At 48.2% G+C, this 22,899-nt stretch overlaps 1 protein-coding gene across 2 annotated transcripts; it reads left to right on the top strand.

Annotated features, from left to right (window-relative positions):
* Positions 1 to 6,212: 6,212 nt before the first annotated feature.
* On the top strand, positions 6,213 to 9,977 carry LOC133895748 (wall-associated receptor kinase 5-like). Of its 2 annotated transcripts, XM_062336250.1 has the most exons (5): positions 6,213 to 6,772; positions 6,956 to 7,159; positions 7,259 to 7,387; positions 8,245 to 8,394; positions 8,589 to 9,977. In XM_062336250.1, the coding sequence occupies exons 1-5, from the start codon at positions 6,253 to 6,255 to the stop codon at positions 9,785 to 9,787; spliced, it is 2,202 nt and encodes a 733-aa protein (XP_062192234.1). In that variant the 5' UTR covers positions 6,213 to 6,252; the 3' UTR covers positions 9,788 to 9,977. The 2 variants fall into 2 exon arrangements, with proteins under 2 accessions (XP_062192234.1, XP_062192233.1); XM_062336249.1 differs by having other exon boundaries at positions 6,213 to 7,159.
* The last annotated feature ends 12,922 nt before the right edge of the window (positions 9,978 to 22,899 follow it).

Here is a 22,899-nt window from a genome sequence, read left to right as displayed (position 1 = left end):
ACTCTACAAGACTACAGGATAGAAATGCAACAATTTTTCAGGGTTATTTATTGGCTGAGATTCTAAAAATTGACGCAACAGCAAAACGGGAGAGAAAACATAAGTATGGTGTGCCAATCATTGTATGTGGTAGTTATGGAGTTCTTCATAAAAAAATATGTGACAGTTAGTACTAAACTATGTGATCAATAATTTATATTTATATGATCTTTTACGCTTTCATTTCATTTCAATATTTAACTATAAGCTAAGATGATGTAATAATGAACAAGGGTTGTATGTATCATGTTGGTGGAAGAAAATGTCTTCTAGGAACAGGTGCAACAAGAGCTACTCACTGGAGTGGCACAAGCTTAGCGAAGAAGTGTAGATGAAGGGGATGCCTCGAGTGATCAGTAAGATCTTCCCCCTTGGCACCGTGTGTCCATAGTCAACATTTATATTGCATTTCAGAGTGTAAGTATACAAACATGCCCCTACGGGGGTGGAGATACAAGTTGCCACTATACAATCGGGACCTAGGACCAACCTAGTAGAACATTACTCAAGCGCAGGTCAAAATATCATCTACTCTGATGACATCACCTAACCATGGCAGTGATTGTGGTGGCAAGCGGCCACGGTGCTTTGGTCGGTCGCCGACTAAGGTGTCGGTCGTGTCTGGCATGTCAAGTCAGCGCCTGAGTAGATTGGCATTAAATGTCAATCACATCATGGCAGATACCATGTGGCCGATAGACCCCCTTCTCGCTAGTATTACCGGGAGCCCCTTGCCCCCTCCCCCGAAGGCTCCGAGGGTCTGCGGCAATGAAGGCCTGGGTCTCTGTGGCGGCTCCGGAGCTCGGGGGCCCCTGAGGGGTTTTGAGCCTGATGGCTTCGGACTTAGGCGGGCGGAGCCAAGGGCGTCAGAGGGTCCTTGATGGCGACCCCCAATAGCAGCCTCTCGCGAGGATGGCCAGCGGAGCGACCGGCCCCGCGGTCTTCAGAGCTGGGCCTCCGGCTATCCTTAGCTTCGTTGCTGGGGGGCATGGTCCTCTGGTTGTTTTGAGTCAATTTAAGTGCCGGTCAAACGGTCGAATCAAATGTCTGACGTCGCCTGCGAGAGAGGGCATTAAATGCAACCCGCGGTTGGTGGTGCAGTCATGTCTTGCCAGGTTGTTGTGGGACACATGGCGTCTCGGTGTTGGAGGGTCGTGGAGAGCCGTTTCACTTCTTCAAGATCGTGGTTGAAGGGATGGGGCGTGCGCACACGCCCCCATGAGGTAGCAACTCCTCCCCTAGCTTATAAAGTAGGGATCCCGGCCAAGCGGTGACTTTATCCGGCATTCATGTTCCCCTCGGCCATTGCTCTTGCCCAAACACCACCGGCTTCAATGCTCCTAGCATCCATCGTCGTCGATTGCTCCTCGCCGACACTTAGGGACTCACATCGCTCGATTTGGTGCCTGCGGTAGGGCCAGTTCCTCAGCGAGGGGTCGTGCGACATCTGGGACCCTATTGTCGTGTCGGCAGCATTAGCTGCTGCTGCCCATCATGAGAAATCAACCTCCGCCACTGCTGGCATGGGCATGCCAGCAGTGGGCGTGGCCGTAAATGTGCGTACGCTGATGGAAACCGTGGTGGCAATGACTCCGCCACCTCTGCCAGGCTGCCGCCGGGCGTGACGCTCCGTCGTGCTAGCAAGAAGTATCCCTTGCAAACCAGCACACTGGGGGCGTCCACCATTACTGCGACCGAGCTTGACTGGATGGTCGAGGAGGGAAAGATCTCCTCCAGATCCGCAGCCCACACCTCGCGGGTGGAGGTGATCTTGGCACTGTAGGGCCACAAAATTGTGGTCTTCAGGGCCTTCTTTGATGTGGGCCTTGGTTTCTCGGCCGTGCCGCTCCTCGAAGGGGTGCTCCGCTATTTTTATGTTGAGCTCCCCCAACTCTCAGTCAACGCCTATCGCTTACCTGACCATCTTCGAATGGGCCATGCGGGCGGAGGGTTGTGAGGGACAAGCAGAGCTCTTTGCCACTGTCCATGAAACAAGCTGCCAGCTGAAGACTCGAATGGAGGATGGGGAGACGAATGCCCTCAACTTCGGCAGCGTGAACTTCCAGCTCCAGCAGAAGTATTAGGACACATTTTCGGCAAAGATCATCAACGACCGGTGGTATACCAGGTGGCTGAAAGGGTGGTTCTATTATGACGTTGGCTTCAGATCCCCCCTTCGCTCCACCAATCGGGACATCCATTACGTTCGAACCCTGGTGGTGGACCTTCCTGGGGCCCAGCTTGCTTCGAGGGTGGCGCTCCTCCGAAAGGTGGCCCGGAGGATGAGCATGCATGATCTTGCAGAGGAGTTCACACTTCTGCGGATTCAGCCCATTCGGGCGTACTCTGGACCCACCGACACTTCTGGTGAGTCCTCCCGTTTGTTTTGCATTGAATCCACAGACGTGAGACACATTTTACTTTCAGAGAGGTGCCTTGCGTTAGACCATGCGACCGAGATCATGGACCGATTCCTCGGCCAACTTTCCGTTGCAGAGCGGGACCTGCATCTGGAGTAGGTTGGGAGTTAGGAGCGGTATAACCGTGTCTGCTCTCGCCTCGGAATTGTGGCCCCAGTGTGGTCAAACTCAGTGGAGTCTTGAGTCATTGGGAAGTGAGGGCACGGGCCTCGGGTGCTGTAGCCTCCACGATCCCCGTGATCCCACTCAGGACTCGACCCCCAGCTGGCCCCGCAGCCTCGGGTGCCGCTAAAGGGCCTCCAAACCGATGGGCCCCCCAGCATCAGTCGCAGTCGGGATCGCGTCCATGTCGGCGGTGGCCACAGGGCCCTCGTTTCGCCCAAGCATGGACTTATCGTCGCCCATAGTTGGGGCGCTAGCGTCGGCATAGCGCGCGTTTGGCCACGGCTGCCATGAGGACTTTCACACAGGCATCGCCGTGGAGCCAGCCGCTCGAGCCGCCACTTTGACGGTCTTTTTCTTGGGTGGCATCTTGCCTCTCCGAGTGATACACCGTTCTGGATCCTCATGGACGACGCCAGCTGTTGGTGGAAGAAAATGTCTTCCGTGAACAAGGTGCAGCGAGAACTACTCACTGGGATGGCTGAAGCTTATAGAAGAAGGGCAGAGCCTCGAGTGATCAGTAAGATCTTCCCCCTTGGCATCGTGTGCCCATGATCAGTATTTATATTGCTTTCTGAGTATAAGTGTATAAGTATGCCCCTACAAGGGGTGGAGATACAAGTTATCACTATACAACTAGGACCTAAGACCAGCCTAGTAGAACATTACTCATGCCCAGGTCAAAATATCAGCTATTTTGATGACATCACATAACTGTGGCAGTGACTGTGGCGGCAAGTGGCAACAGTGCTTTGATCGGTCGCTGACTAAGGTACTGGTTTTGTCCAACGTGTCAGGTCAGCGCTCGAGTAGATCGGTATTAAAAGCCGATCACATCATGGCAGATACCACGTGGCTGGTGGGCCCCTTCCCACTAGTATTACTGGGGACCCTCACCCCCAAGGCTCCAGGGGTCCGTGGCCTCCGAGCATCAGCGGCCTCCTTGGGTCCGCGGCAACGAAGGCTTAGGTCTCCATGGTTGCTTCGGAACCCAGGGGCCCCGAAGGGGTTCTGAGCCTGATGACCTTCGAACTTAGACAAGTGGAGCCAAAAAAGTTGGGGTCCTTAATGGTGACCCCAACATATCACACGATGTAAAATATCAGAACTTTTTTTCATTATCTAAAACAACGATACTACATGACAACATTTTGCCCTCGAATAAAAAGATAACATTCCTTCTAACTCTTCTTTTGGTTTCTCGGCAAGCTCGTTAGAAACTGTATGTGGGCTGTGAGACTCAGAGAGAATTATGCAAGCGCGCACACACAACACGCAGGGGGGCTCGCGGTTTTATAGAAGCTCAAGCCTAAAACCGTTGGTTGAGAAGATTACAATCGGTTTGCAAAAGAAACAAACCGAGGCAGATATACAACTACCAAAACAATATGGACATCTATACAAATTCTATTTTTAACAAGTAGCATGTGTCACTCTCGGACTACTCGCTGCATGGGCCATGGCCCATGCGCAATGCACTGCTGCACCCGGCCATGATCTCCTTCCCAGTTCTCAGTCTTGCACTGTCCAGTGGGCTGGGATGGGAGTCGCCCTCTGCCGCGCAACCGTAAGCGCTCGGGAGTCAAGCCTGCCGCGCCCGCGCTCCCACGGCCACGCCCGAGCAGCATGCGCTCGTGCGCCGTACGTCCATAGGAATTGTACGTGCCCACGCGAAGGTGCGGGCGCCATGGGAGAACATGTGTCCATGTTGGCACACCATAAGTCCGTAACTGACGCCCCAGGCCACACTCTCATCGTGCCCGCGCGGTTGCCTCTCGTACCGTCCACGCGGCCTTGTCCAAGCGGATCTCAACGAGCAACCGGCGCGCGGTAGCTTACACGCCGGGGCCAATCTCCCAAGCCAATTTCAGCCGCACGGTCGCACCTGAAACTTTTTTTCTCCTTTTGAACTGACAAGCTTCCTCGTCTCGTAGTAAGCTGATGAATGATGATCATGTCTCCCGATTGGCAAAATCTTATCAAAGCCACCAAAACGACCGAAACAGTGAGATTGAATTCAGAGCGGTACGTACCCACCCTCACGGTTGAGTAGAGATGGGAATGAATTGAAATCAGTATCAAAATTAAATTATCCAATAGTGTCGTCGCCAAGGGACCGGAAGCAGAGAAGGAGACCACGGCGGGGAACCGGGCCTAAGGACTGCCACGGCGTGGGCTCAGGAAGAGACGATCCAATAGTCGGTACAGCCCAACTGAATGGCTTGTGGGTGAGTAGGCGTTGTGTGCGCGAGTGTTGAAGGATGGGTTCTGTGAGAGGAGAGGCAAGAAGGATGAACACACTAGTGCACTAAACCCTGAACCTCCTAATTCCTCTGATCCCAGCCCCTGAATTCGTCTCCTCCCGATCTTCCCTAATCGTTCTTGTGACAAAAAGTGATCCTAGCGAGCGTGGTCTCTGTTGCACCTGATCGAATTCACACGGCCTCATGGCTGTTGAGGCCCCTGGGGCTTGGGAGCTGGTGATGGTGGAGCTCCTGTGCGGTGAGGGCTACCGAGCTTCATGCATGGTGGCCTCAGCAAGATTTCCCACGACGAATAGTACTGATGGGGCGGCCCACTCGAGACCCAATCTCGATGGACATTACATCGGCCATATCACGACACTTTTTTTAACACTAGTTCCCATTTGTCGCAGATGTTTTCTAGCTTCCTTCCTTTGCTGGTTTCTCAAGTTGGTGAAGCTCTTAGGATTTTCTTGGGGATGCCGTTTTTGATCCTGAGAACATGCGAAGAATGTACCTCCTTTTTTTTGGGGGGGGGGGGGGGTATCTAGATGGTTGTCCAACACTACAAATCAACGTAAGTCACCTAGTCAATAGTCAAGTCACACCGTGCTTGAGGGGTTTATCTTCGTGGTTGGAAGATCAAAAATACGTGAACACCACGTAATACAACACCAAGGAGAAACGGTGATGGTAATTGAGGAAGAAGATGGAAAAGTTCAACTAATAGCCTCCTTAGCATCAATGTGTACTAAATTGAAGGGAGAAGACCGACTTACAATGGGCGACACTTGAAAACTTGCTAGTTAAGAAGAGACATGTTCCATGTAATACAACACCAAGGAGAAACGGTGATGGTGAAATCGTGGCTCATTACATGTCAACTGAACGGGCTACTAAGGAAGCAAGCAGGCAGTACACTATGGAAGAGAAAATATTGTTGCCAGCAAGCTATCCCCGATGATCTTGTTCAGTCCTGAACAATGATGCTCCATATATTCATTTCGAATGCATAGCAAACCGACGAACAAATGTCGCAAAGATAATGGGTATAATCAGGGGCCAACATAGATGGTTGTCCTACACCACAAATCAACGTAAGTCAATTGGTCAGACTGTCAGAATCACAGCGTGTATCATCGTGGACCAAATTAATGCGCGAGCACCACGAATCAGTCTAAGTCAACTGGTCAAAGTCACAGCGTGTATCATCATGGACCAAATTAATGCGCAAGCACCACGAATCAGTCTAATAAGTCACCGCGTGAAGTGTCTCAATCGACAAACAGTGCACGTACTCTATGTATAGTAAGGTAATTAACGATGAGTGCTCCTCCCGCATAAAAAAAACGACATCGTAGTGCCGTTATCTTTGCATACCCGCACACATGGAGAAGGTAGAAAGTAGGGGAGTTGTAGCATTCGCTGCTTTTGTTAGCACCCTGCTGCTGCTGCTGCTGACCTTCGGCGGCGCGGCACCAGCTGCAGCATCCACCGGGCCGGGGAGTAGCTGCACCAGGAGCTGCGGCAACATCAGCATTCCGTACCCGTTCGGCGTGGAGCCCGGCTGCTACCACGCCGCCGGCTTCAACCTCACCTGCGAGCAGGACGACCCGCCGAAGTTGTTCCTCGGCGACGGCACCGTGCAAGTGCTCGACATCTCCATTCAACACAGCACGGTGCGCATCAACAGCAGCCGCGTGGAGTTAACGTATCTTGATCGTGGCCGCACCACGAACAGGACATGGGGGGGCAGCCTCCCAGAGAGCGGCCCGTACTTCCTGTCGGAGTCAATAAACATGCTCCAGGTGATAGGGTGCAACATGCAGGTCAACATCCTGGGGGGAAAGGATAACATCTTGGTCAGTTCTTGCACTCCTATTTGCCCGGTTCTGGAGTTCAACAAAGGTAATCCGTTCAGTATTATGGGAAATGGTAGCTGCACGGGCAACAGCTGCTGTCAGGCAAACATCGTTCTAGGCTACACTTTCTACAACATCCAGATTAACAGGCTTGACGGCGCACCACCCTTTTCTCTTGTTGTATACATAGTTGATCATAGTTTTGATTACACCAACGACATGATTGTAGGTGTAGGGCACGGTCCTAAAGCGCTCCCGGCCACGCTAGACTGGGTAATTAATGATTCATCTTGTCCAAAAGATACGCCCGCCCCCGAATGTCGCAGTACCCACAGCTATTGCCAAAACTCCGGTAGCAATGTCCATGGTGGGTATTCGTGTCAATGCTCTAATGGTTATCAAGGAAATCCTTATGTTCCCGGTGGATGCCAAGGTACAGTAGCTAATCAACTTATTTTTATTATATTCCTCTGCCTTCATGAATATGCAAGCAGCCTTCGTACTCCTAATTATTATTCTTGTGTTTGTTTAGATATCGACGAATGCAAGTCTCCAGACATCTATGTCTGCTATGGTTATTGCGAGAACACACCAGGAAGTTTCATTTGCCAGTGCAATACTGGATATACAGGCAATGCTTCCATCCCAAATGGATGCAAAGGTACATAATGCAAATCGAAACGATGGTTACAACTTACTACTACTCCCTCTAGTCATAATTACTTACGTTTTAGAAAAAAAAAACGACACGGTCTTTAAAACATAATTTTTATCATTATTTTCTATTAAAATTATTTATAAAATCTAATAAAATCATGATACTATGAAAATGCATTTCATGACAAATCAGATCGTATAATTTTCATGTTTTCTAATATAAATATTTTGAGAGATATTGATAGTCAAAGCCTGAAAAGTTTGATCACATCCTTATCCAAAACATCATGTATTTTTTACTGGAGGGAATAGTAGCTAGGAAGTGGCTAGTAAGTGTAGAATAGCATTATCGTGTACCCTTAATCATTCTGCCACTAAGAGTTAGCTCGCTCATTAGGCCACTCACAATGCATAGTGTCTATGCTTATTTCTTAGATATGAGAGATTGCATTAAATTGTTGTGTACAATTAAGCACTTCAATGCATAGTGTCTATGTGTAAGTCTATATGACTTCTCATGGTCAATAGTTAAATGGGAGAACACACTTCAAAGACACTAACTTCTCCCAATGCATATTTGTTGGTTTCTATTCTCTTGCATATTGAGCTTTCCTTGTTTCTTCCAGAGACACTAGCTCATTCTTTTTTTCCCTTAACTGCCATGCCACATCATTTTTTGTCCTACGTAAATATATAATTACTGTCTAAGACACTAGAATTGAGAGTCCCATTTTCAATTTAACCCAATCTCAGTCAACGCCGGTATTGCAGTGCCACTGCTTACCTAACGGCATGACATCCTTTTCGACATGCCATGTGTTCATACTCTTGCTGAATTTGTTGTGCATGTATTTTTTTAAGACATAGACGAGTGTGAGGACCCGGAAGCACACTTCTGCTACGGAACCTGCCAAAATTTTCCTGGAAGTTTTCATTGTCAATGTTCTAATGGTACCGACGGAAATCCTTTCACACCAGGGGGATGCATTACAATCAAGAATTCCTACACAGGTAACAAGCCACTATGTGTCCTTAAACCTTGTTTGGCATCACAAACTTAACCAAATCTTCATTTGTATAATCGCAACTTTACATAGACTCTGGATTATAAAGTTTAGTTGTAATCTTTCACAAACTAAATATTTTTCACTTGAATAGTTTGTTTGCTCCAAAGTCATGAATTTGAAACGTCATTTTTTTTCCAGGTTTAATCATCGGGTTAGGAGTCGGGGGTGGTACAAGTCTTTTGCTTCTAGCACTTGGTGGCCCCTTCATAATGCGTAAAATAAAACTACGAAAGGTGAAGAAGATGAAACAGAAATTTTTCAGCCAAAATCATGGATTACTATTGCAGCAGTTGATATCACGCAAGGCAGACATTGGCGAAAGGATGATAATTACCTTAAGCGAGATAGAGAAGGCTACAAACAATTTTGATAGAACTCGCGTGATTGGTGGTGGAGGGCATGGCGTTGTGTTTAAAGGAATTCTAGACCTACATGTTGTGGCAATAAAAAAATCAAAGATCATAGTGCAAAGAGAAATTGACGAATTCATAAATGAAGTTGTGGTTCTTTCTCAAGTGAACCATAGAAATGTGGTGAAGCTCTTAGGATGTTGCCTTGAGACAGAAGTTCCATTGCTAGTTTATGAGTTCATTTCAAATGGAACCCTTTATGATCATCTTCATGTTGAAGGACCATTATCACTACCATGGGATGGCCGGATGAGGATCGCGATGGAAGTTGCTAGAGCGCTGTCCTATCTACACTCAGCTGCTTCAATGCCAATATTTCATAGAGATATTAAATCGTCCAACATACTTCTTGATGATACTTTAACTGCAAAGGTATCAGATTTCGGAGCTTCTAGATATATCCCGATTGATCAAACAGGAGTGACTACAGCGGTTCAAGGAACATTTGGATACTTGGACCCGATGTACTATTACGGAGGCCGATTAACAGACAAGAGCGATGTCTTCAGTTTTGGTGTTCTTCTTGTAGAATTGCTTACTAGGAAGAAACCATTTTTCTACCGGTCCGAGGATGGTGAAAGCCTTATTTCACATTTCGCCTCACTGCTTACAGAAGGCAAACTGATTGACATAATAGATCCTCAAGTCGTTGAGGAGGAAGATGGAGAAGTCCAAGAAGTAGCCACACTAGCGGCAATGTGTACTAAATTGAGGGGAGAAGACCGGCCTACTATGAGGGGAGCTGAGATGACACTTGAAAACTTGCTAATTAAGAAGAGACATGTTCCATGTAATACAACACCAAGGAGAAACGGTGATGGTGAAATTGTGGCTCATTACATGTCAATTGAACGGGCTACTAAAGAAGCAAGCAGGCAATACACTATGGAAGAGGAAATATTGTTATCAGCAAGCTATCCCCGGTGAACTTTTTGCAGTCCTGAACAACGATGCTTCATGAGTAAATAATATAGAGCCGGTAGTGGTTGTGCTTATAATTTGTTGTTTGAACGTGAAATGTTCTCCCTATTTGTAGTCCAGATTGTTGTAATGTCTAAAGGTGGCAACGGTCGGGGCCGAGTGGAGTAAGAATGCACCTGATCTGAAACCCGATTCTTCAAACCCAATCCGGTCTTGAAATCAATACTGAGCGCAAAACCACCTCCGCCCTGGCCCCGACGGGGACCCGAAACCCAACCACGTGGGAGGGCGGCACCGAGAAGGGCAATGTCGACACGCGGCGCAGGCTCATTGGAGAGGGTAGCGTGGGCGGCGAGAAGGGCGGCGGGGTTTGCCGGGGAGGGTGGCACGAGCGCCTGGGAGGGCGGCAGGGGCTCGGGGAAGGTGGCGCGGGCGTTGAGAAGGCTTGCTGGGCATGCGGGTCGCGACTTGGGCGAACAGGGAAGGTCGTTGACGGACGGAGCCACGGAGGAGACGACAAAATCGGGGAGGCGTGGACCCCACCGGCACCAATATTTTCACTCCGCCCCCTTCTCTCTCCTCATGGGTGGCTGGGCGGGCGGGTCACGGGTGGGCGGTGGTTGGCTGGCTTCGGGTTTCGGGTGGCATCTACGGGTGAAAAAAAGGACCCGAATCCGGTTCAGGTCGGACCCCGACCCGATAACCTCGTGGGGTTGTTTTTTCACCCGAACCCGTCGCCGCTGGGTTTGAAACTCGCAGAGACCTGACCCGATGGGGGCAAACTGCCATCCTTAGTAATGTCAAAGGAGTCCAAAGCTGAGTATTGGATGTGTCCCTGTACTCTTGAGAGTTGAGACAATGCAGCTGAATTGTTTTTTTCCCAGACCTGTTTATGCATTCAGCGGTGCACAAGTACAGTGTGGGTTTTCATTAAAAAAAGAGAAGTAAAGTGCGGGCCTGAAATGTAGCCCTAACTCAATCTGCAAGCGATAAAATAAATGCAGATTGGCTGGATGACGAGCCCACCTGGCCATCTTACCTGGACGATCAGCAGAGGCTTCCTCCAAATCATAACATGATTACGTGTGGTGCCACCATGAAAATGCAACTGAACCTTCGTACAGTATAGCACAGATTGCGATTGGTATCAATAGGAAAGTCTTCCTCCCCCAACGTTGAAGGCGAGCTTTGCTATCTAACGGAGAGCGAGGCGCTTGCCAGCCGACGGCCTGAACAGGCTCTCTGCCCATCTGCCTGCGAGCACGGCCGGAGGGGTTCAGGTTCGAAGTTGAGCACCGAGTCATGGCAGCAGCATGTGTCGCTCTCGGACTACTCGCTGCATGGGCCATGACCCATGCGCAATGCACTGCTGCACCCGGCCATGATCTTCTTCCCGGTTCCCAGTCTTGGAGTTTTTTTTAATATTAAATATTTAAATAAATAGATTTTTAATGACAAGATTTACAGAAATAGACGGTTCTTTCAAAGAGCGGTAAGAGACCACGGTGACACATCCATCCCTTACCGCTTACCGTCCTATGAGAGAGCGGGTACCCCCTGCCAGCCCAATGAGAGAGTGGGTAGCCTCTAGGAAATTTATTTTATTTATTTTAACTTTTGTATACATCAATTTAAAAAATAGTACACATTCATTCGGTGAAAAATATTAGTTGTCGATATTTTAGAAATTTTGGATTGAAACGGTCAAAAAGTAGCCAAAACGGCATCACAGAGTAGTTACTTTTTGAAAATTTTGGATCGATGTAAATTTGTCTATATTGGTTTATGTATTTGATGTAAAATTGTATGAATAATTTTTTTAGTGACGTATTGTTGGGAGGATACAAAATCTAATTTTTTGAACAATTGTAGATGTGAAGCACTCTTAGCATATTATCCGGCACGGAGGTTACATATGGTGACAAATATTACATGGGACATACGTGACAAACATTACATGAGACCCTAACCATAAAGACACGACGATAACAAATGGTGGCATGTACGGTATGTCTAAAGACCAACCTAATAGCGTGTCGCTGCTAATCCTAACATACCTTAGAGAGTGAAAATATCTCGGGTTACATTAGATGCTCTCTATTGAGTACACCTAGGATATTTACCCTTTCTCAAGGCATCGGGGCTAGCCACCTTAGCGCGACAGGTCATCTCCCGCTTCCTTGCCCTCTCAGCTTCGCGGGCTTGAGCCACGATATGGTCTTGCGTTGTCTTCCTCATGCGCTCTTCTTTCTGCCGTTTCAGCCATAGTTCCTCCTAATGTTGCTCGTACTTCCGGCGTGCGTACGCTTCCCTCCTCCACCGCATGCTCATATCGACCCATCGCTTCTGGTCTTCATTTTGCTCCATATCGAGCCATTCAATGAAGTCACAGATAGGTGAAGGAGACTAGATAAATAAAACAAGATGTGAGATTAATAAAACAGTGGGTGAAATCGGGAACTAGATGTGAAAAGTGCCACATGACTGATCTATATCGTTGTATCGGTGGGTACTCATACGGTCCATATTGAGACTTGTCAAATTGGTAGTTGGCACACATGAAGAAGCGTAGGCCATATGTGTAGGAAATGTTCTGGAACTGTGAAGCCTACAAAGGTCGCCACAGAAGCACATCGGTGGTTCGACCTCCTAGGGGATGAAAATCCCCCAATGTTTCTTGGGTGAGCTTGGTGGAGCTGAGGAAGACATTGCAATTGAGAGAGCTGAGGAATAAGTGGTCTATCCATGGATGAAGGTGGGGTTATTTATGGTAGCTGGGGGCTGGTGCATGGACTGAGTGCATGGGGTTGGCAGGGGGCTGGAGCATTGGATTCCCTGTTAAAGAGTGGAAAAATTGTGACATTGATGCTGAGTAGAGATTCCTTGTGTCAAGATAGATGTGTTGTCATTTAATTTATGGTTAAAGCTCTCCCGTGTGGTCACTTCATGTCTACAATCTGTGTCAGGACAGAGGTGTTGTCATTTTACTGAGTCGTGTGGTCACTTCGTGTCTACAGCCTACGTCAGGACAGAGGTGTTGTCATTTTATGGTTAAAGCTGAGTCGTGTGATCACTTTATATCTACAGCTTACGTCAGGACAGAGGTATCGTGTGGTCACTTCGTGTATAAGTAGCTTTGTAAGAAATACTTTTCTAGCTCTATCGTGAACGGTTCATACAAAGTTCAAGACGATAGAAAGTAGCGTGCAGTCACGTTGGATTAAGAAATGCAACTAGCATGCGGTCATGTTGGATTAAGAAATGCAGTTATGACATGGTAAGTAGACCATAGAAAATAGACACGTCCGAATATGTAAGACTAGTTCACGAATCAAACATGCATCATGAAACAGACATATAAGTTACAAAAGCAAAGGTACAATCCTACTGCTGTCGGCCGTTCCCACCATCATGGTCCCGAAGCCGCTACCGCTGGTTCGCCCTCACGTGGCCCCTAGAGTAGGTCAGAGCGTCTGGTGGACCAACCTGCCTGGTAGGCCTAGTAGGGATCAAAGGTGTCGAGGCCTCATCCTGGGTGTGCTGCGTCCGAAGTGGACCACTGGGCAGCTGGGACTGCGCGACGACGTTATAGTCTGGTGTGACCCCGAAGAAGTCCCTCACGAGGTCGAACGGAGGGTCTGGCCTAGGCTCATCCTCCTGACTCGGGCATGACGACTGCGTAGGTTTCACCGTCGTCCATGTGTACTCACTCGAGGGGCCTACGAACAGATAAATTTATTATATATAGTAAATGTGTAAATGAAAGTATTTGTATAAAATGCAATATTGTACCTGTATGGTATGCAGGTGCAGCAGTAGATGGCCAGGCGTGAGTGCCGTAGTAGGGTGCGAACGGTGGAGCTTTGAATGGTGGATGTGCGAACGGTTGAGGTGCAAATGAAGATGGCCTGGCTTCATCACCGTAGTAACCTACGGAATATATTAGATATACTGTTGAATATATTGAATACGGTAATGTATTGTCACCCATTACCTGAGAGGCCTGCAAGCGGTGAGGGTGTCGGCACTAGGCATGATCTAGGTGGCAATGTCGAGGCGTATGTAGGTGCACCTAATATTTGTTTGAAATTAATACATCAGTAACAAAAGAATATCGCTAACCGTCGTGCGTATGAAAAATGAGTACCGTTGTGTCCAGGCATGGAGGGCGTAGTCCAGGTGGCGGTGTGGATGTTGGTCCCAGTGGACGGCGTTGCACATCAGACCTCCTGGACGACTCTGCGTGGACCCCACTCGACCTAGCAGGAGCATTGGCGACGTCTATGGTGGATCGGCAAGAGGTAAGCTTTAGGGCCCGCACGATCTTGTCCAAAACCCGCTTGACAAACCCCGCTACATCCACCGCACTAAGCTGCACCCCTTGTCTGAGGCGGTCCATGGTTCCAGCCGCGTCCCTATGGATATCGTAAATGATATCGGCCTGTTGAAAGAAACATGAAATGAGAATTTCAATTTATAGTGGTTCTTATGGGATTATATGATAAATAAACGAGACGTTAATTACACATATCGTTAATGCAGCGTCCTCGTCCCAATAGCCCGGGTAGGCCTCCGTAGTCGACGCGATGTGCTGCCGGACAGTATCTGGGGTGTAGGTGACCCGTATACGTGTACGCGGGATGTACCACCGCAGGTACTTCTCGAAGCTCGGCACGGCGAAAGGATGAGGCTCCTCGACGACATCATCAAGGGCATGGGACCACGCCGAGACGTATGGCACCAAGCGGTTTTCCCGGAGGTTGGCACCCGACTGTCCCTTTCGTGTATACCTGCAAGTCAACCATGTTAGAAACGGGCCGGTCAATGAGATGAATGATATGGATTATTTATTTAATTTTAGTTACCTATGAACGTGGCCCGGAACCGTGCGAACGTTGATGAGGGGGAAAGCCTGGAAGCGTTCTAACTGCCTCATCACGCGGTGGGGTGAGTACTCCTCGACGTAGATGTCGAAGATGAGCGGCTTCTTCGTAAGCCAGTACTCCTCGTCGCGGCTACACAACGGAGATAGACCGATAGGCGCATGGGCTTGGATCAACAAGTGGCTGTAGGGGGTCTTGACCACATCGTCTGGACGCAGACGGTCGAAGTGTGACCCAAAAAACTCGTACGCATTGTGGGCCTACTCGTGCACCCAGTGCGGCTATGGAGAAAAATAGTAACAAACCAGAACTAAAACATGTGGCAAGTGAAGCATAACTATATTTCATATGTACCCATCGTCGACACCACAGCAAGCCCATGGTGGGCCCGTCCTCCTCGGGTTCACCGTACCATTCCTTAGGGTACGGGGACTGGTCCACAACAGACCGGCTAATTGCGAACCACTCGTAAGACCATAGCTGTAGTAGTAGTGGGCACCCAACAAATGTGGCTAGTGGCCCATTCTTCGTGCATGCGTCGCACAAGGTCCGATACATCGCAGCAAGGACAACAGAGGTCCAACTCAACTGGGGGACATCATCGAGCTCCGTATCTGCGATCCACCTCGCGTACGGAACAAGGGTCCTCAACACCAGGTGACCTTGGCCGCTGGTGAACATAACCCAGCCGAACAACCAAAGCAGGTAGGCCTCCAAGTGCATCGAGACCGAGTACAAGACGGCCTCCGGGTGGATGTATGCAGGCTACAAGTAATGCAAATGAAACCAAATATACATTGAAACCACTTATACATGAATATATTACAACATGTAGGCTACAGGTAATGCAAATGACGATGAGTAAAATATCGTTGAAATCGTAAAGTAAATGAAAGGGTAAATTGCAAGGTACCTAGAACTGGAGGATCCACTTCTTTGTGGGCCCTCGTGGATCCGACAGGAACTTGGGCATGTAGGCGGGTGCGTCGTCCGTCCGCTGAACAGGGGCAAACCGCTGATGCATGACATTCATCCAGTCTGCATCCACATCGACGACTCCAACGGCAGCTCCGGCATAAGGTAAGCCTGACAGGTAGGCTACGTCCTGCAACAGAGCCATCTCGCTGCAGGGGAGGTGGAAAGTGTGGGTCTTAGGCCTCCACCGGTCAACCAATACAACGATCAGCGAGCGGTAGAAATAGAACCGCCTCGTCGCTGCCTGAGGGTTCTCTGTCGCTCGGGCCTCCACCAAACGACATAGTGGTAGGAGTTCAGATGCTGCCAACCTGCACCATTTGGATTATAAAGTGAATGTAGGGCATGCAATAAATAAATAAACTAACACATACGTAGCTAATTAGCGACATACCGGTGCTTCCAACGATCGTCGATCGTAAGTAGCTCCCTAGGGCCACGTGGTCGAAAAACCCCTAACTCCGTCTGGTGAATGGTAGACAAGAAGCTACGGTGCTTTTTGTTCACTGCAGGGTTAAGAAGCTTGGGGGTCGGTGGGTGCGTCATATCTGCATTGAAACCAAATATACATTAATATATTACAACATGTAGACAAGAATAAAATACATTGAAACCAAATATACATGAATAATATAAACAGTCTGTTACATGAAAATATACACACAGTTTCGTGAACAGCATATAACATACACGTACACAAAGTTACATGAATATATTACAACATGCAGGTACACAATCAAATACAAATGTAAGGTCCAAATGCAACGGAGATAACTAAGGCGAATACCTTACAAATATAACATCGAGATATGCTAAATACATTCACACTTAACCGTCGTCATGACCCTACCTACACAACAGGTATATTTTTTGGACAGTATTTGTATGTGTGACCTATTTCATCGCATTTACTGCATCGCTTCACCGTTGGACCCGCCTCGGATTCATCCATATCGTTTCGAATCCACCGAGTTTGTCGACGTCCTGGTGTGTTCTTCGTCCTCTCAAAGTCTTGCACATAGATTCGTGAGGGAACTGGATCACTTGTAAACGTATCAATAATGTCATAGCCATACAACTCATAGTTTCATATATTCAGTATTTGATCCTTCATAAAATACTTAGAAACATATTGCCTGGGTAATATATTGTGCTCCCCACATGCAGCTATGACGTGTGTACACAGCCTGTGTAGCAATTGTGGCTTCTGGCACGTACAGATGTATGTTCCAATCCTAAGCACGCACTGTTGCACATGGCGCTCACGTCTGCCACCCCTACGGCCCTTATCACGGCACAAGACACTGAATTTGTGCTCCGCAGTTCCCTCCTGATTGGCGCGGTGCATATGTGCCTTCTAGTCTTGCCCATAAGGCATTGAACTTTCTCTGCTGGTTTTGGCTGCATAATTTCTTGAAAAGATTCATCAAATCCTTGTTTTTGAATTGTCTGTAAAAATTTGCACCCATATGCCTTATGCACCACCTGCTCTTCAAGTCAGGCCACTTTGCTGTAACACACCGTCTAACACTGCTATATTGTATATCCAGCAAAGCCTGTAACAACCCTGCATGTCTGTCATGAATCAAACAAACATCAGGCCGGTCCAGAATAATAGCACGCTTCACCCGCTCAAGGAACCAATACCAGTTGTCCCCATTCTCACTCTCCATGAAGGCAAACCCCAGTGGTAGGATTTGGTTGTTCCCATCTACCCCAATTATAGGCAATATCTGTCTTTTATATTTTCTAGTGAGGAACATCCCGTCCAAGCAAATGATGGGTCGACAATGTCTAAATGCTTTGATGGTTGCCGCAAATGCAAAGAAAGCACTCTACAATACTCGTTTTCCGCTATACTTCACATCAGTCGAGGGGTAATGCTTGATGTCATAGTAACTTTCAGGGTTTCTTGCACATATTATGACTAATTGACACGGTAGGTTGTCATATGAATCTTCGTATGTCCCAAACCTCATCTCAATAGCCTTCTGTTTCGCCCTCTATGCCTTGACGTAGTTTATTATGTACTGTAACATTCCCTCAATAGTATGGATTATTGATCGTGGCTCATACTTTACATTATCCACAATCTCCCTGTACATAACATTGGCAACAAAAGCAGATGACAGGTTCCGGTGGGAGAACTCTATTTCCTCAATGTGACAATTATACTCTCTGACTATTGAGCACTCCCAGTAGTCAATCCACTTCCCCCTGAATGCGTGCACCCACCAAGGACAATCAGGCACCAAACACTTGACGTCGTACTCCCTTTTACTCGACTTCACAACCCTGAACTGCCTCCGAAGAGACATCAACCAGAATTTAACTACATCAATAATACCCTCCTTTCTAGAGTACATAGCACCCTAAGACACCTCGTTCTCATGATATTCCCACGGTGTTCGATGAGTCTCACTGATCATTAGCTTTGAAAATTCCTGATTCCTCCACTCTGCAGGAACAGGAGCATTTTCCTCCTCGTCGGATGAATCCTCATCGACAATGGCTTCCTCCAGCTCTTGATTCTCCATCTCCATCTCTTCAATTATGCTAGGGATGTGCTCTCCCTCATCGGCTACACCCCTCGGTTGCATCTCACGCATATCCCTAACATCTTGCTCGTCCCCGACATTTACCGGGTCTGTTTCATCCACCACTGTCTGACTTGTTCCTGCTACTACTTCTGCAGAGTTTATCTCTGTTGGATCATTCTGGTACGCCTCAGCTAGCAGCACAAGAGGGAGATCACGTTCACATGATATATCTATATACTGCCTCCAAGTAGATATCGCATTAATCGAGATGAGCTCCCCAAAGTACCCTTGAGTAGCACGGCTTAGCACAGCTCTCAGCTTAAGCTCATGTTGCTAGGGATCTAGTTGAAAATGTGCATCATCCACTTGCACACGTCCACTATGATCCTCTCATTGGCTCTACTAAGTCCCTTAATGACATGTTGAAATCCAGAGAGATCTACACCGCTAGGATCATAAGTAATTTGATTTTCACCATAATATATCTGAAAATATAATTTACGTGACATCCCTAGAAACATCCGAAAATATATCCAATGTTAATACCGAAAAACTATATTTCTGATTATCAAAACTCTAACAAAATTATCGACACCGATGATCACCTAACAATAGGTTTGTTTAATATTACCCCTAAGCAAACTAACCAAATTAAACTAATTAACCATTTGTCTATTTTATAAAATTTCTAATTAGCTATAATTATTAATTACATCATTATTCTATACAATCTAGATATTCGAAACTATCATACTCTAAATACTACTATGCATCTGATGGCTATCCTACCCTATCGTAATTAATCTTTATAATATACTACAAAATGCAGCATATAGTACATTTTTAAATCCTAGGTCGTATATAATATAACTACTGTTATGTCGCTAAACTCTAGATCTAGTGGTACTTTGATTTCTAATAAAAACAAAAGTCTAAAAAAATTATCGGAAAGCGAGATCCAAAATCCGCAGATCAAAAACAGTAGAGCTTCGCCACGTTGCCTCCCTTTCCTCTCCTCTGCTCTCCTCTTCTCTCCCTCCTCTCCTCTTCCTTTCTTTTTTTCTAGATTAAAATGAGAAGTTTTGCTGAATTTTGACCATTATACAGTGGTGGAGGGCGGGAGAGGCCGAGAGGGCAGTAAAAAGGTTAACCACCTTCTCAGAGGGCGGTAAGGGTGACGGACACAGGGGAGGTCATTACCTGCCCTCTAAAAGAACGGTTAGAACAGCGGTTACATGGTTGGATCCCACTCATCCTCTAAGAGGGCGGTAAGGGGTGGACGTGCCACCGTGGCTTCATTATCGCCCACTGTACAGACCCGGACGTGGAGTCCCGGTGACGACGTCGTGCTTGGTGTGCAGGGCCCGCGGAGGCTCGACTACTTCCCCGATCACCCCTTCGTCGGCAAGAGCTTCGTCTACACCGGCGATCTGACCGTGCGCAACGAGCAGATGGAACGGGGCACGACGCGTCAACGTTATCTCTGCCTAGGGGTGCGCCCACTGGTATTCCCTAGTGGCAAGAAGGTGATCACGGTGTTCCACCTGTTCTCCTTCGCGTCCATCATCGCAACCGGCTTGTGGAACAGCAGCGCAAGTCTGCACTGGTGCCACGCCGCCACATTCCTCGATACGCAGCAACCCGCGGACGGCGGCCTGGCTTGTCGCGTGGAGGAGTCCCTCACGCAGGTCGGGCTGCGCACGCTGCCAAGCGCCGAGGTTGTGCTGTGCTCCTGTGAGGGCCTCGTATCCGACTGCTACGACGGTGGGCTGGCCGTGTTCCCGCTGCTGCATCCTAGATGTCGACGCCGTGAACAGCATCTTCACTGACCTCGCCGTCTGCCGCATCGCAGCGCACGCCGCACCCGTGACTAGCGTCGCGTACGGGCACGGCGGGAGAAAAGCTGTCGTCGCATCGGCCTCCACGCACCGCAGCGTTGACCTGGACCAGTCCAATGGCTTCGTCCTCGTCCTCAGCGCCGCTACCTTCATCTGGCTGTCCGTACCCAGGGACCACGTCTTCGCTGTCATTCGCGATGAAAACGCACTCCCAGTGGAACGTCCTGTCGCAGGGCAATCAGAACAGCATGCTGATCCTGTAGGAGCGCTGCACGGACGCGTCGAGGTCGCTGGTGGTGCACTCGCTGATCGATATCCGGGCGGCGAATGTGGTGATCAGTCGAGCATCCCGCTACTTTCGTCGCGCTTCGCCATCCTGCTGGACGGCCGATCGGGGTCCGGTACAGGCACGTCCAGGAACGCCGACCCATTCACGCACCCGCCGGGCTACATCCTCTCCATCGCCTTCCAGATCCTCGTCAGCAGCATGCCGTCCTCCAGGCTCAACGTTGAGTCCGTCGCCACTGTCAACGGCCTCATCAGTACCACCGTGCAGCAGATCAAGGCCGCCCTCCATGGCATCGCGGTGAATCGAAGAGAGCTTCGATCTGCGGAGATCATCCGTGAGGGCTGCGGCGTGTCCCGTCAGGGAATCCAAGCTCCATGAGATCCTGGTGGTACGACGGCGGCAGCTTGGGGGCAAGCCGCTTTTCAAGCGGGGAGGAATGTCAGGGACTACCCCCGTGCCGGCTAGAGTTGGCTGGCACACTCTGCGGTGCAGGCTGGCGCCAGGACATGGGTGGGCGCCCTCCTTCCTTGTTGTCGACGCATACAAAAGGGGGGGAGGCACATAGGAGACTCGAACATAACAGAAGAAATGAACAGAACCGAACTGGCTCTCTCCCGTCTCCTCTTCTTCTACCTCTGGCTCTCTCTTTCCTCTCCCGGCTCTAGACTCCCTCTACTGCTCTCTCTCTCTCTCTCTCTCTCTCTCTCTCTCTCTCCACACTTCTCTGCTCTAAACTCCTTCCTTTCTTCATTCCTACTCTGCTGAACCTGTAGACTCTGTGAGATTGCGAAATCCATATCGGTTGGGTGCATTTGAGTGTGCTTGTGTGTGATTGGTGCTGCGATCCCCCTGGGTTCATGACAGAATTGTACGTGCCCACGCGAGGGTGCGGGCACCATGGGAGAACATGTGTCCATGTTGGCACACCATAAGGCCGTAACTGACGCCCCAGGCCACACTCTCGTCGTGCCCGTGCAGTTGCCTCTCGTACCGTGCACACGGCCTTGTCCAAGCGGATCTCAATGAGCAACCGGCGCGCGGTAGCTTACATGCCGGGGCCAATCTCCCAAGCCGATTTCAACCGCACGGTCACACTCATTGGCGAAGCTAGAGCAAAGAATACCCCGGTGCACCGAAACGACGGAAACGATGAGATTGGATTCAGAGCGTTATGTACCCACCCTCACGATTGAGTAGAGGTGGGAATGAATTGATATCCGTACAAAACTAAATTATCCAACAGTACGCAAACAAAAATTATCCAGCAGTGATCCTAGCGAGTGTGATCTTTGTTGCGCCGTGGTGGCAATTCCATACAACCCACGTCTCCAGTCACTGCTCGAATTCACACGGCCTTAGGGCTGTCGAGGCCCCTGGGGCTTGGGAGCGGGTGATGGTGGAGCTCTTGTGCGGTGAGGGCTACCAACCTTCATGCATGGTGCTCAGCAATATTTTTTTGTTTTTATATTTCCTAAAACAATAAATTACAAAAATAAGTGTATATTTAAAAAAATCATATATCTAGACTCATGTCGCCCGTTAAAAAGGCGAAAGGACGTGCCGCCATTCCATTGGGTCATAGGTTGTGGCCCCCACCTTCCAACGGGCAAATTCCACCTTCCAATGGGCAAATAAGGACATAGTGGCATCCATGTATGATGACTAATATGGCTTTAAATAGTATGATGGTTTTTCTATTTACTAATTAATATAGATACCGTTGTTTGAATTTATTTTTTGAAGCTATTTTCTTTTGTGAATCCTTTTTTAATATTATTATGTGTTTCATTAGTGGGATACCTTAACCAAATATTGCTTCTACTATGAATGGCATGCCTGTTTCTTCAAGTTTTGAATGTAAGTACAGCCAGATGATTATACTTTATTGCAAAGGATCGGACCCGCTTCAATTAATCCCATTTTCTTTATTTTGTAATTGCTTGGAGCAGTATCATGTGCTAATATTTTTCTTGATTGGTAAAATTTCGTCGATTATATGCAAAGATCACTCAATAAAATCAGACATGATACTCCAATTCATTCGATAGTAACACAAGCCATTTGTTCTTGATAAACATGAGCATTGCACTTCAACGATACTCATGTTCTAGGCAAATGTTCTCATTAGTACAAACAAAATTGTTATTAAATCAATATAAATCACAAAAGTTGCAATTGAAATTATACTGGCAGTGGCACACGTTTTTCTGGGGATGGAGAGAGGACTAGCGAACGAATGTGATGTACGGAAATTCACTAGCTCGTTAATTTTAGCCGTAGCGAAGATAAGTGGAAACCAGGGGCTATATCTAGATGGTTATCCTACACCACACATCAACGTAAGTCAACTAGTCAAAGTCACAGCGTGTATCAGGGTTCTATCTTGGTGGTTGGAACTTGGAAGGCCAAAAACACGAGAGCACCATAAATCAGTCCTAAGTCAAGTCACCGCAGTGAAGGGTCATCGATCGCGAATGTACATGTAGTCCGATGGCAAAGTTGCTCGGTTCGGTCGCACCCGCCGGGCACATCCTGTTAAAAAAGACTCCAATGAAGTCTCGGAGAAAGGGTCCGGTTTAAAAAAAAAGTCATC

The sequence above is a fragment of the Phragmites australis genome, chromosome 16 (assembly GCF_958298935.1).
Source record: "Phragmites australis chromosome 16, lpPhrAust1.1, whole genome shotgun sequence".
Lineage (NCBI taxonomy): Eukaryota > Viridiplantae > Streptophyta > Magnoliopsida > Poales > Poaceae > Phragmites > Phragmites australis.
Note: the sequence above shows the minus strand (reverse complement) of the source record. Positions and strands in the feature narration are given on the sequence as shown.